Below are 12,224 nucleotides of genomic sequence, written 5' to 3'. Positions count from 1 at the left end.
GGTTAGGGTTAGGGTTAGGGTTGGGTTAGGGTTAGGGTTAGGGTCCTAATAATGGTTTTGTGATTCTTTCTAGTCTGAAGATGACTTAGCTGAGAAAATGAGGAGCAATGAGATGCTGCAACAAGCTATCAACACCTATGATGAGGTGGTTAGTCTGCCAAATGTCCCTTCAGACCTGGTAAAACTGAGCTTGAAGCGGGAAGCAGACAGGCAGCAGTTTCTTGGTAAGTTTTGAGGATGGTATAAAAATTACTGAAGTGTGAGCAAGGATTTCAAGAGATCCCTAAGGATTTAGAAGTGCCAATTCTATTGAATTTGTAGTAGGACTTTTCTTCCTAGTTTCTTAAATTAAATACATTTTTACGTTATTTAAAATTTTTCTGGGGAGTTAGTGCCTATAATTTATGATAATAGGGCCTGTAGAAAGCTGCAGCAGATGCTATGAGAAGCTATGATGAGAGGTCAAAAATTTTTATTGACAGACATAGAAGAAACTTTTCTTTTTCTACTGAAGCTGAAGAAAATCAAGTGGACATTACTGGCGTAAGCAGAGTAAACATACTCAGAATAAACTTTCAGTAAACATAGAGAAGAATAGAATTGAACACAGGGATAACATCCCCAAGATTTAGGTTTAGATTCTAGTTCTAGACCTCAGTTCTGTGGTGTATGAGAAGTTCTGATTAGAATAAGAGGCACAATCAAGAGTTCTGTTCCCATGGGTTGGATTTTTAATATCAAGTTGTTTTGATCTTGCTGTTCCTTAGCAAGACCTCATTTAGGAAGTCAAAGAACATACTTAATTTTAAGCATGTAAAGCATGATAAATTTCATAATGGAAGTAGAGTAGAACAATTACTTAACACTAGAAATTAATTTAATTAATTAAGGTGAAGTTTATTATTATATGTTTACTTAGTTTTGTCCAGTGCTTTGCTATCTGTATATGATGGAGCAACCAAAGCTTAAATAATGTTACTTCTGCACTGTGAAGGGTTCTCCACAAGAGGCTGCCATAACACTGCGTGATTGCAGTGATGCCCTGGAATATTCCCGGTACAACTACACCCCCAGTGACAGGCAGGCAGCTGAATGTACTCCTGTCTGTACAAGTTTTTCCAGGTTCTCCTTCTTGATCATCAGTGGAAATGGAGCACTTGCCTCTGATTTGTATTTCCTTAGATGTTGTGTAAACGTCTCACTACTGTTTCTTATATCTGCGCTTGTAATTAAGTCTTGTTCAATCAAATCAGGTCGCATGAGGGGTTCCCTGGTTACTCTACAGAAATTAGTTCAGCTGTTTCCCAGTGAGACTTCATTCAAGAATGACCTTGGTGTTGGTTACCTCTTGATAGGAGATAACAGCAATGCTAAGAAAGTATATGAAGAGGTGAGTTTCCATTCCAGCCAAGGAAAATTTACATTCCTATGTTAATTTGAAAGAATGATTGATTTTAATTTTTTTAGTTGTTAAACACGTCACATGAGATTTTGAAGGGTTAATACAGATACGATTTTTTTTCTAGTGCAGTCATCTTCTAATTTTAATTCATATTTTCTGATACTGTCATGCTAAGTTTTTCCTCATCGACAGAGGAATGCAGGTTATTTCCATATGCATTATAATAATTGAATCTTTTGCCTTCTGGTAGTCAAGTTTGGAATATATTGACAACACATCTAGATGTGTTGTATGTATTGTGTAATATGTGATGCCTACCATAAAAAAAGATACCCAATCTTCAAGACAACGAAGCAGAAGTAAGCCAGTTTCTCTACAGGAACAGCATCTCTAACCATGTGATCAAGTAGATCAGTACTCACAAAGATTTTTAACCTTAGCCTTTTCATCTTTTTATAGGCAGCTTAAAATCTGTTATTCTTTCATGATGTTTGTAGTGTGGACAATTCATTGGATTTATATTTCTGTCTTATGCTATGGTTATCTGGCTGGGGAAACTTCACTGCCTGGAAAGACCACTCTGCTCCTGTGATCTAGAAACCCTGTTAACATCTGGAAACGGTCTGACAGATGTGGAGTCTGACATCATTGGTAGAGCACAAATTGTCACACCTGACCAGAAATGGTCTTGTCGATGTTGGCACACTTGTGGTGCTTGTGTAGGACAGTCTTGGTAATTGTCTGGTTATGGAGGCTGGGGAGGCATCAGCAGGATTAGTGCCACCTCCTGAGAATAAAGGCTCAGTTTTCCACCCCCCACATCTGGGTGTCAGAAGGGATTCTCATCTCTGGTAGTTTCTCAAAGAGAAGGAGGATGTTCAACCACATTCCTGTGTTGGAAGCAGGAGCCAAACACTAGGAATACCATTTTTTTTTTCTCAAACTCCTCTAGTAGTCTCAGATGTTGCCAGAATAATGTTTGCTTTGCTACTTTGCCTACCTTTTAGGTCCCTCCATAAAACATTTCTGTCCGATAGTTTTTGACTTGCTGTCAAAAATTCTCAGAGGATTGGAAACATCGGCTTTTAAAGATAGAATTTATTAAACAAACCTGCTACTCAAGCTGCAAGGAATTTGAGAAAACAAAAACATACTCCTTTTGGGCAAGATTTTCTTTTGCAATTGTTCAGTGTTTTGCTGCAAATAACATAGTTGTGAGAATTTCTCAATAATCAGAGGGATTTTTATACATGGAGAAAGGTCACGAATTTGCTGTATAATTACTTTGACACTGAGTTTTTTATACTTCAGAAGAAATATGTAGGGCTCTGATTAAGAACAGATATGCAACTGGCATGCTTTTAATGTATTGTTTTCCCTTCTTCTCTATCCAGTGTAATTACTCTGTTTTGCAGTTCACTAACACTGAAATAGAATAGAGCATGGTGATGTTCTGTCCTTGTAAAAGGTGAACAAGTAATTTTTTTTAAAGGACTTTGATCAATTTTTTTTAAAATCATGGTGGGGTTTTTTTTAAAAACCCCATATTTTAGGTGTTGCTCAGGCTGAATTCCAACACAGTAATGTAATTTTCTTGTTGTAATTCAGGATAAGTTTACACTAAGGCTTTTAAGAAAGAATACATAGCCAAAGAAACAGGGAGAATCTCTTTGTACCTGCTTTGGTTCCTGGTTCTTCTGAACGCTTCTTGCATGATTTGGGGCAGATTACTTGGGGGTTACATGGCCTGCTCTGGAGTGCTTTGCTCAGCTGTTGCAATGCATATTTAGTAAGTGCTTGGCATATGGTTTTGAGCTCCTACCATAGGTGCTCAGGTTCTCTGCATGGTAGAGAAAGGGGCAAACTGAATAGTGGTTCTGCGGGCCTCAAGGAGATTTCTTGTTCTTCCCATGATTTTTGAAAAAACTAGGAAACTTCTGAAGTGTGACTAAGTCCTCCTCACATGTGTAATCTTTTGATAGAAAAATGTTAAGAGAGCACAGACAAGAGCATGAACTCAGTGCTGCAAAGTAGATACCTCCAGTATTTATGAATCCTGGGTTCTGTTTACCACTGTAAGGATGTTCATGCATTTTATTCAAGTGTTCTTTAATGCAGAAAGCACAGGCATCTTAGAGTTCAGGACCTCAAGAGTCTCAGCTTTTTGTTGATACCCCTCTAGTCTTATTCATGGTTGTCTAACTTCCTGTGTATGTGGTACTTGTTTCTGCTGCTCAGGTAAATTCCCAAGCAGTTAAACACTCTTCTCTGTGGCGGAAATTAAACTCCAAATTTCCCATTTCCTGGGAATCTGCAAAAGGTACCTTTACTTGCTGCTGTAACATTTCAATCTCAATTCAATGTTACTGATCTGTGTTAAGCATGGACTGAGCACATGCAACCAGATGAACCCTTCACAGGCACTGTTCCCTACCTGGGATCACAGTACATACCAGTTCAGACCAGACTAACCCTAGTTTGCATCATCTCCAAGGAACTGAATGGAAGCCCAGGGAATCCTAGTGGATAAAACTTTCTGCTTTTGCTTTACATTTAATAACCAGTTTACGTATTTTCTAGTCAATTCCTGTTTTTCTTTCCAAATTTGTTACATGTTAGCAGCTTATTTTAAAAGTCTTTAATATATATTTCTTCTTTTAGCTACAGAAGCAATGTGTATAAACACTGAGCTTCAGACCAAGAGAGTTTTTTGCTTCCAACTGTAGTGTGGTACAGTATAACTTGCCTAAAATACACTTTTCTAGATTGTGTTTGCCAGAATTTTTGCTGAACCACAGATGGAAAATGGTGCCCAACTGGAGAGGATTTCAGTTTTGCCTCTAATATTAAATAATTTTCTTTTGAATATTGCACTTAGGGAAATGGACATAATGTTAAGGGTAATCCTAGTAGAATTCAGAGCTATTTGTATTTTTGAAGAAAACATAACTTTAAAAGTAGTCCTGGTAGAATTCAGAACTCTTTTTGGTTCAAACATCTACAGATTATAAAAAAATACAGCGAAAGAGAACTTTGTAAGACTGGTTACTCAGCTGATGGCACTTCTTCTGCCTCCATGCTGAGCCATGTGTGCATGGTTCAGTGCAGCATTATACAGCACGTGTAAGCCAGCTCTGACTGAGCTATCTCAGGTACCAAAACCAGAATATCCACATTAGCACAGTACTCTGCCCTGGCTAATTAGCCACTGATAGCCCCAGAGGTTAATTTCTATATTCATGATTAATATTTAATGGGCTATGAGCAGTTTAGTAAAACTTATTCCTAAACACAATTAATATTGCATGCAGCAACAGCAACAGAGTAATACAATTTACATTAAATACTTCCAGTGTAATTTCTGCTGATTGTATCTCTTCGCTTCTCTTTAGGGGCTCTGAATGTAGATCATTCCTTAATGCAACTCGGCATAGTTTAAATGAACCATAATACAGAAAATTCTGTTCTGTCTTAATTAATCAGATAGCTTTATCCTATAGTTAAGGAAACTGTAACAAAATTATGTGGCTAATAAATATTTCTGTCAGTCATTTCATTTCACCCTGCAGGTACAGATTCTTGGATCAAAACAATTATACACAGAATGCTGTAGTCAAAAGGCATAAGATGCAGAAGGTGGTAGTGTATTCTTACACTAGGGATCATGCTCATCCTTACTGTGGTACTTTTTCCTAATAATATCTCATACTATGGACTTCAGATAAATTCTCAAATTGTTTGTTCCTTCCTAATAACTCTTTTCTGTGAAAAGAAGTGAAATGCTGCTGGTTTTAACTCATAACATTTTATGCTTTCATTGTTGTGATTTTTGGTTTTGCTTGGAAGTTGGTGTGCATAAGATTTGAGAAAAGAGAGAAATTGGTCCAGAGAACTTCTTATGATGTTTCTTGTAATTTTTTTGATTGAAAAATTATGTCAGACAGTGACTGGAAAAGGCAGAGGTAAAATAACTATAATGTATGCAGGCATTTTATCCATGACATAAGTTTAGTAGCTTCAGAAATGGATTTAGGCAAGAGAAAATGCTCATCTGTCTGTTGTTTTGTATTCAGCAGCTGTCTACATTGAGTGGGTATCAGCCTCTGTAATTCCACTGACTGCCACGTTCCTGTGATGATCCTCACAGACTAAGGGTCTAACCTGATAAGGCTGTCCACCCTTATTTTAAGAAGAGGAGAGGTGTAAAAACAGATTAACTTGACCATGTAATTGATATTGCATAGAGCTGCAAATTATATTGAATATCTACATAATAGAAGTGCAGAGCTGAAAAGTAGATGAAGACATTCTCTCTGATTTTCCCCTTGGCTGAGGCAGACCAAATGCACTTAAATTATCTGGCTGGTGTTGAGGGTGCATGTTTCAGAATTCAGGTTGGCCAGCTTCACACCTCCTTCCCCTGAGACACTGTCCCATACACTGCTCCTTTCCTATAGCCGTCCTTGTACTCACAAATCTTTCTCTTGCACAGTCCTCCTGAAATATCCGTCTCTGTACACTTACCCATGAGCTTTCCTATTCTGCAAAATTAAGCCAGTTTCTAACTCAGATAGTATCTGAATCTTGTTGAGGGTACAAAATCTTTTAGCTGAATTTAGGGCTTGATCTTGGTCAGAGTGCAGTACACAACTATACAAGAATAATTTGTCCATCACCTTCTAGTGTGAAAGCACGTTGAGTCACTACTGCAGTAGATTTCTTACTACCTTCTTTCTCATGGCCAGAAAAGTGCACATTGTTCCAGAGAGTGCTCCAGTTTACCACTGTGCTGAGAGTGCCCTTGATGTTCCAGGGTTTGCACATCCCCATCACAAGATGCTGGCATTACTTTACAGCTTCTTTCTAAGCTGTAGTCACTATGCTTCACATATTTTCTCTTGCAAAAACTAGTTTGCCACCAGTGGAAACCTACCTAATTTAAAACTGTTTCAGGTATGTTTCTGCTGCAGGCTTTTTCGAGAGTAGCTGCTTTCCTTCAGATTAGTCAAACCTGGAATAAGTAACTCAGGTGTTAATGGTGGGTTTAATTCTGTAATGTAGTATGCTGTACCTCAAGAGAGAAGTATAGAAAAGGATGAACAACTGAAAAACAAAGCAGCTCCTGTTGAAATAATTTTATTTCTGAGGCTTCAAAGTTTGGCTTGTCTGGAGAAAGGACAAAAGTGAATGAGGAAAAGAAAGTAAAGACAAGCCAAGGGTTTCCCTGAGAGTCAGTAAAGGAAGAAAATATCATTGTGTTACTAACTAGTAGTATGTACACAGGTTTGTTAATTTGCATAGATTCATACAGGTGTATTTAATTCATTTGCTCTCAAACAGGTTCTAAGTCTGGCTCCAAATGATGGCTTTGCCAAAGTACATTATGGCTTCATCCTGAAGGCAGAAAACAAGATAGCAGAGAGCATACCTTATCTACAGGTACTTTCTTACCCACAGTAAATTTTTTACCAGCAAAAAGTGGAATTGGAATGTATAAAATGTGTACTAATTACAAATCACTGCTTAAGCTATTTGTTGGAGTTATACTGGTGTATCACTGCTTATGAACTGGAACAGATTTGTACATTGAAACTTGTCAATTCTTAAACATCGAGTATTTGTTTTATTAATGGTTAACCTGAAGTGCAGAGCTGTGAACCTCGAATTTTTGGGGGGTTGGTCGTATGCTGCAAACATAAGGTTCTTGAAAGATCCAGAGAAGGCTTAGGTATACTTCTGAATGGGAAGAAATACTACAAAATAAAATCTTGATCCAGCTTTGTAAAATGCTTGTGTATATGTTTATAGGGCCAGGGGCAAGTATCCATCTCTGAATATGACTCTGTTTTGGAGGGACTGAGGGGAGAGGCTGTGGAATTTGGAAAGCTGGTAACATTTCTCAGTGACTTTTTGCTGACATACTGTATTCATTCAGCTTTAGTTCCAGGTTACCATGGTGGTTACATTTTCTACCTAATTTCATTGCCTGTCTCGTGCATAGAATTGGCAGCCTATTTGACAGCCCACAACCATCAAATGAATTCTTTTAGAAGTCATATTGGAGTTCATGTACTTTTCATTTTTATTTATTTATGTACTTAATTTTTAGGAAGGACTAGAGTCTGGTGACCCTGGCACAGATGATGGACGTTTTTATTTTCATCTGGGTGATGCCTTACAGAGGATGGGAGACAAAGAGGTACATGTTTAACATGTTCTTGCTTTAAAATCGAAATCTCTGAGGGACTGTGGAATCCAGAAAAAACCTTTAATAATGGGTTTAATATTGAAAACATGAATAGTCCTATTGCAACAAAAATCTAGAATATGTGTGTAGATGTCAAAATGATCAACAACAGCAAAAAATCTGTCGTTAGCATTACAATACAATCTCTCAGTACCCCTTGCTTTAGATTTAACTTAAACTGTTGAAGCTGGCATAGGGCAGCTTGAAACAAGGGATTTAAAATTTACAAGAATTTTAAATGTTTCTAGAATCTGTTTTCTGCTTATATCACTTACAATACAGATTTTAATGAGAGTTAAAAGAATCAGTTACATGTATGTTACTGTACAGAAGTTTCTGTATAACAGTATTTTGTAAATCTTTCTTTCTTTCCAAGGAAAAAGCACTAATGAGTATGTGATAAAAGAGGATAATGAGAGGACTCAATGTGGAGGCTGAGTTACAAAATTTTTTCAATAACTGAATTAGCAAAATCAATTAGGAAAACAGAAATTTGTATTATGTATTTTGAGTGCCCAACAAAAACAAACATATGACACTGGAAGCCATAAGAGTTTCTAGTTTGTTTATTTGAAATCAAATTATACTTAAAAGCTAAGTTTTAATATGTGAATTAACACTACTCTCATGGTAGGGGAGCAAAGGGCCTTTTTTGAAGACACTGACTAGTAATGAACTTTAATACGGGCATGAATTTAAAAACAACACCAAAAAAAACCCCCAATCCATTCTAATTCCTAGGTGAGAAATATGAAAAAAATAAGCATTAAAAAGCAGAGTAGAAATAGCCATGAAAATCACTGCTTTTTAATTACTTACCTAGTAATGGCTGCAATATTAATACCTAAAAAACTGTAAAAAAATGTCGAGCTCTTTAGTACTGTGGCCCAGTCAGTAGGTGGTTCTCCAGGATGACCTGTAGACAAGTGGGCTGTGCTGAAGCCTCTGTAGATGATCTTTCTCAAGGCTAGTTCATGAGGTTAACTTTTTTTTAATAATTCATGGAGCTTTTATTACAATATTTTATACATACAGTAGATCTAGAACATGGAGATGTAATATTTGAATTTAACGTCAGATTGCCTTCCCTGCAATACTATTCCAATAAGATTTTTTTTTAATTGCTCATTTTTAAGTGAGAATTAGTTGTCCTCATTTTACTTAGAAACCCATGTATACATCACAGACATACGCAGAGTCTGCTTTCACACTCTCTCTATCTAACTCTCTCTCCTTCTCTCAAGTCCATGTACATTTCCATGGGACATTCTGGGTTGAGTTGCTGAGCCTAGAACATCCCTTTGCAATATTTGACTAAAGATACCGCACAGATGTAATTAATGTGCATCATCTCTAACCCCAGGATAATTATGTGTTAGTGTTTATGGAGTTAACGGCCAAATCTGCTGTAGTAAAAGTTTAATTAATCACAAGTGAACTTCTTGGGATAGAGGAGACTTCTAAATTTATGAGTGGAAAGTCCATTGTTCAGCTAAATTTTTCTCACTGATCTTGCTAGACTTGCTGAATTTCAAGATTTAATCAAGGAAACAGATCAATATTTAAGTTACATGTGAAATTGCTGTCACTGAAGGTTTGTTGAAGGGAGATATTCATCTATTAGAGCTAAATTAGCCAATGAATGTGGCCTTGGGAAGTGTTAGGGAAACAGTATTGGGTATGCCCTTTCCAACTATAATTTGATAAAATGCCAAATTGGCTTAAGAAAAGATAAATTAAAACCGTGGAAATTATTACAGAACAAAGAAATCTTCACACATGCTATATAAACTGAGTGCATCTGAAACAATTTTTTCCTGGAAAAGAGAGCTACACTGTTGTAGCCCTCCTGAATAATACCATGTTCCACTGCCAAGACCTACATGAGAAAAGAAATGTTTCTTACAGAGCCTTGGGAATGGAAAAGATGAGTGAGGCAACCTAACCCTACTCCATCCTGGTAAAGGCAACTTCCGTAGCACAATTCTTCTAATAAATAAAGATTAACTGTATTATACATCATGATTATAGCTGATGTATCTTAAAAAGCAGCAACAGTCATACTCACCACTCAGTGGCTGAAACAAGTAATTCATTCCCCTTATCATTTGGGCCAGCTGCAGACATTGCAAATGAATGCAGGCAGTCAGCATGAACAATCTATTGGTATCTCACTGGTATTACAACTTTGGGGAACAAATGTTATAAATCACAATGCTTCCATTTCAGAGGATTAACCAAGATTACAACAAAATTTAAAGATATACTGTGTATTACCCAGAGGTAATACACAGTATTTTTTTGACCCATGCACAATTTTACTGAGCTTCTCTAGGGAGAAAAAGATGACAGTTTATATATGATCAGATGTTATTCTGCTCATCCACACTACTTTTGTGTACTTCAAATAAATACTGTACGGCAACATTGTATTGCAGAATTTCCTCCATACTTTGGGAGAGTTATAAACATCAGAGCACCACATTTTTTAAAAACTTGAAGAAAATTTTCAGTCTCTCAATGAGGACTTTGGCCAGTTTCTGTTCAAGGCAGAGATCGCTGCCTGCTTCAGTCCCTCTGCTCTGGAATTCTTATGCTCCTCTTTCCCTATTGGCTGTCCTGTTTTTTTTTTTTTTTTTAGTTTGTGGTGGCTTGGGGGATTTGTTTGTTTGGGGATTTTTTTTTTATTATTCTGTTGTCTGAAATATTGCAGCTGTAGCAGCAATGGACAGGAAGGAGGCAGCCCTGTATAAGCTTCTCTGCTTGTGGTTTGTCACAGTACTACAAATGCTGGATCTTTTCTTTCCAAGCATCTCATTTTCTTTCCTTGCAGGACCTTGTTTTGCTGCAATGCAGGGGTAAAACAAGTTGTGTAAAGTGAGAGTAAAGACAAGCAAAGGTCGAGTATTACCTTCAATAGGTTTCTATCATGTGATCAGTTTTGGTGTGTGTCTCGGTTTTGAAAGACAGGTGTCTGCTAAGGAAGGCAGAGGCCCCCCTTGAAGTGGCAGATATAACCCCTTTTCCCTCCAAGTTATTATATTCTGAAATCAAGGGCCTTTAGGCAAAGATGTGGGAAATAGGAATAACAGTTCTTTACTCTCTCTATATATATGTATATAACCAGTCAAACAAAACAACAACAACTCTGGCAGTAACAGCAATCACAAACCCAGTGCCAGCCTTCTCGGCTGTCGGGCCCTTTCCCCTCGGGTGCAGTTCCGCTCGCAGCCGGCAGGGGCGCTGGCGGCTCCCGGTGAGCAGGGCAGGTGCGATGGTTCCCCCGCGGCTGCAGGGGGCGCTCCGGAGCGAGCTCGGGGAGCACGCGGCACCGGTGCCCTGGGATCCCGGGAAGGGATGGAACAAAGGCTTCACAAACCCCTGGGCAGCCGATCCCGGGCTCTCGGGAACAGCAGGCTGGAATGGCAGGCTGGAGTGGCAGGCTGGATCGGCAGAGACGGACGCAAATCCCGGGTGGCAGACAAGATGTATCCAGATGGGAAAAGCCCACGGAGGCCCAGGCAGGCAGGGCGAGCAGGGCTACAGCGTAGCGAAAGCTCGAAGCAGCAGCGGGGCAGGGCAGCCACAGCCCGGTCTCCAGCAGGGCAGGGAAAGCGGCTTTTGGGGTCCCGGCGTTGTTTCCAGCAGGAAGAAAGAACGGCCAAAAAGAAAGAAGCAGCAGCTCCTTTCTCTGCAGCTCCTCTCTCTGGACGCTCAGAGCGAACTGACCCCACACCCAGGTGTAGACAAAGGAGTAGCCAGGTCCGCCCCACTCCCCTTTTGTCTTTCTTAAGTACAGCTATTTGTCCCCTAGCAACATGCATATGGGAGAAAATTCCTTGAACAGGAAAAAAAAATAGACTAAACTAAAACCCCAACAGTGTGGCAACAAATATTTGAAGAAACTCAAGTGCACATAAGTATTAGATAACTAACAGTTGAGATCCACAAAGTCATCAATCAGGGTTTTCATCATCACAGCATCTCCATTGGCAGCAGAAGACAGTCATCTTTAATTTGTAGGTAGAAGGTTGAAACAGAGAAAATGAGGTTGACCAAGATGAGAAATAATTGTATCTTCTAAGTCCAAGGACAGGGCATGAATTACTGGCCCATATTTGATGTGAATGGTTGTGAGATTATTCTGTTTTGTTACTGTTGGATTGGACTCACTTGGCCAACTGATCTATTTTGTTATTTGGGGTTTATTTCTTTGTTTGTAGGGCTTTTTTTCCTTAAAGTATTCTTTGGTACATTTTATTGAAAGAATAACTCTAACATCCAAAGAGAGAGTCTGCTACCTTGCCAGAAAGTGTTACTTTTTTCCTGTAGGAGCTTGGCTGATATGAATTTGGTTGTTAACAACTACAATGTTTTAGGCATACAAGTGGTATGAACTTGGATACCAAAGAGGTCACTTTGCATCAGTTTGGCAGCGCTCCCTCTACAATGTCAAGGGACTGAAAGCTCAGCCTTGGTGGACAGCAAGGGAAACTGGATATACAGAACTGGTGAAGGTAAGGCTTTGTTATACTTCCATTTTTATTACAATTTCAACCATAATCTAAGTTATTA

General features: G+C 38.6%; 1 protein-coding gene across 1 annotated transcript in view; it reads left to right on the top strand.

Moving 5' to 3' along the window:
* Window positions 1–37: 37 nt before the first annotated feature.
* ASPH (aspartate beta-hydroxylase) overlaps window positions 38–12,224 on the top strand; it is a 34,173-nt gene continuing 21,986 nt past the window's right edge. The window contains exons 1-5 of the mRNA XM_042022599.1: window positions 38–224; window positions 1,254–1,390; window positions 6,743–6,841; window positions 7,512–7,601; window positions 12,029–12,166. Coding sequence (XP_041878533.1) covers window positions 98–224; window positions 1,254–1,390; window positions 6,743–6,841; window positions 7,512–7,601; window positions 12,029–12,166 — 591 coding nt within the window. The 5' untranslated portion in view covers window positions 38–97. The remainder of the gene's footprint in view (window positions 225–1,253; window positions 1,391–6,742; window positions 6,842–7,511; window positions 7,602–12,028; window positions 12,167–12,224) is intronic.

The sequence above is a fragment of the Corvus kubaryi genome, unplaced genomic scaffold, assembly GCF_017639235.1.
Source record: "Corvus kubaryi isolate FWS band 111438036 unplaced genomic scaffold, C.kubaryi_AGA036_p1.0 37216, whole genome shotgun sequence".
NCBI classification, from domain to species: Eukaryota; Metazoa; Chordata; class Aves; order Passeriformes; family Corvidae; genus Corvus; species Corvus kubaryi.
This window is presented reverse-complemented; position numbering and strand designations above follow the sequence as displayed.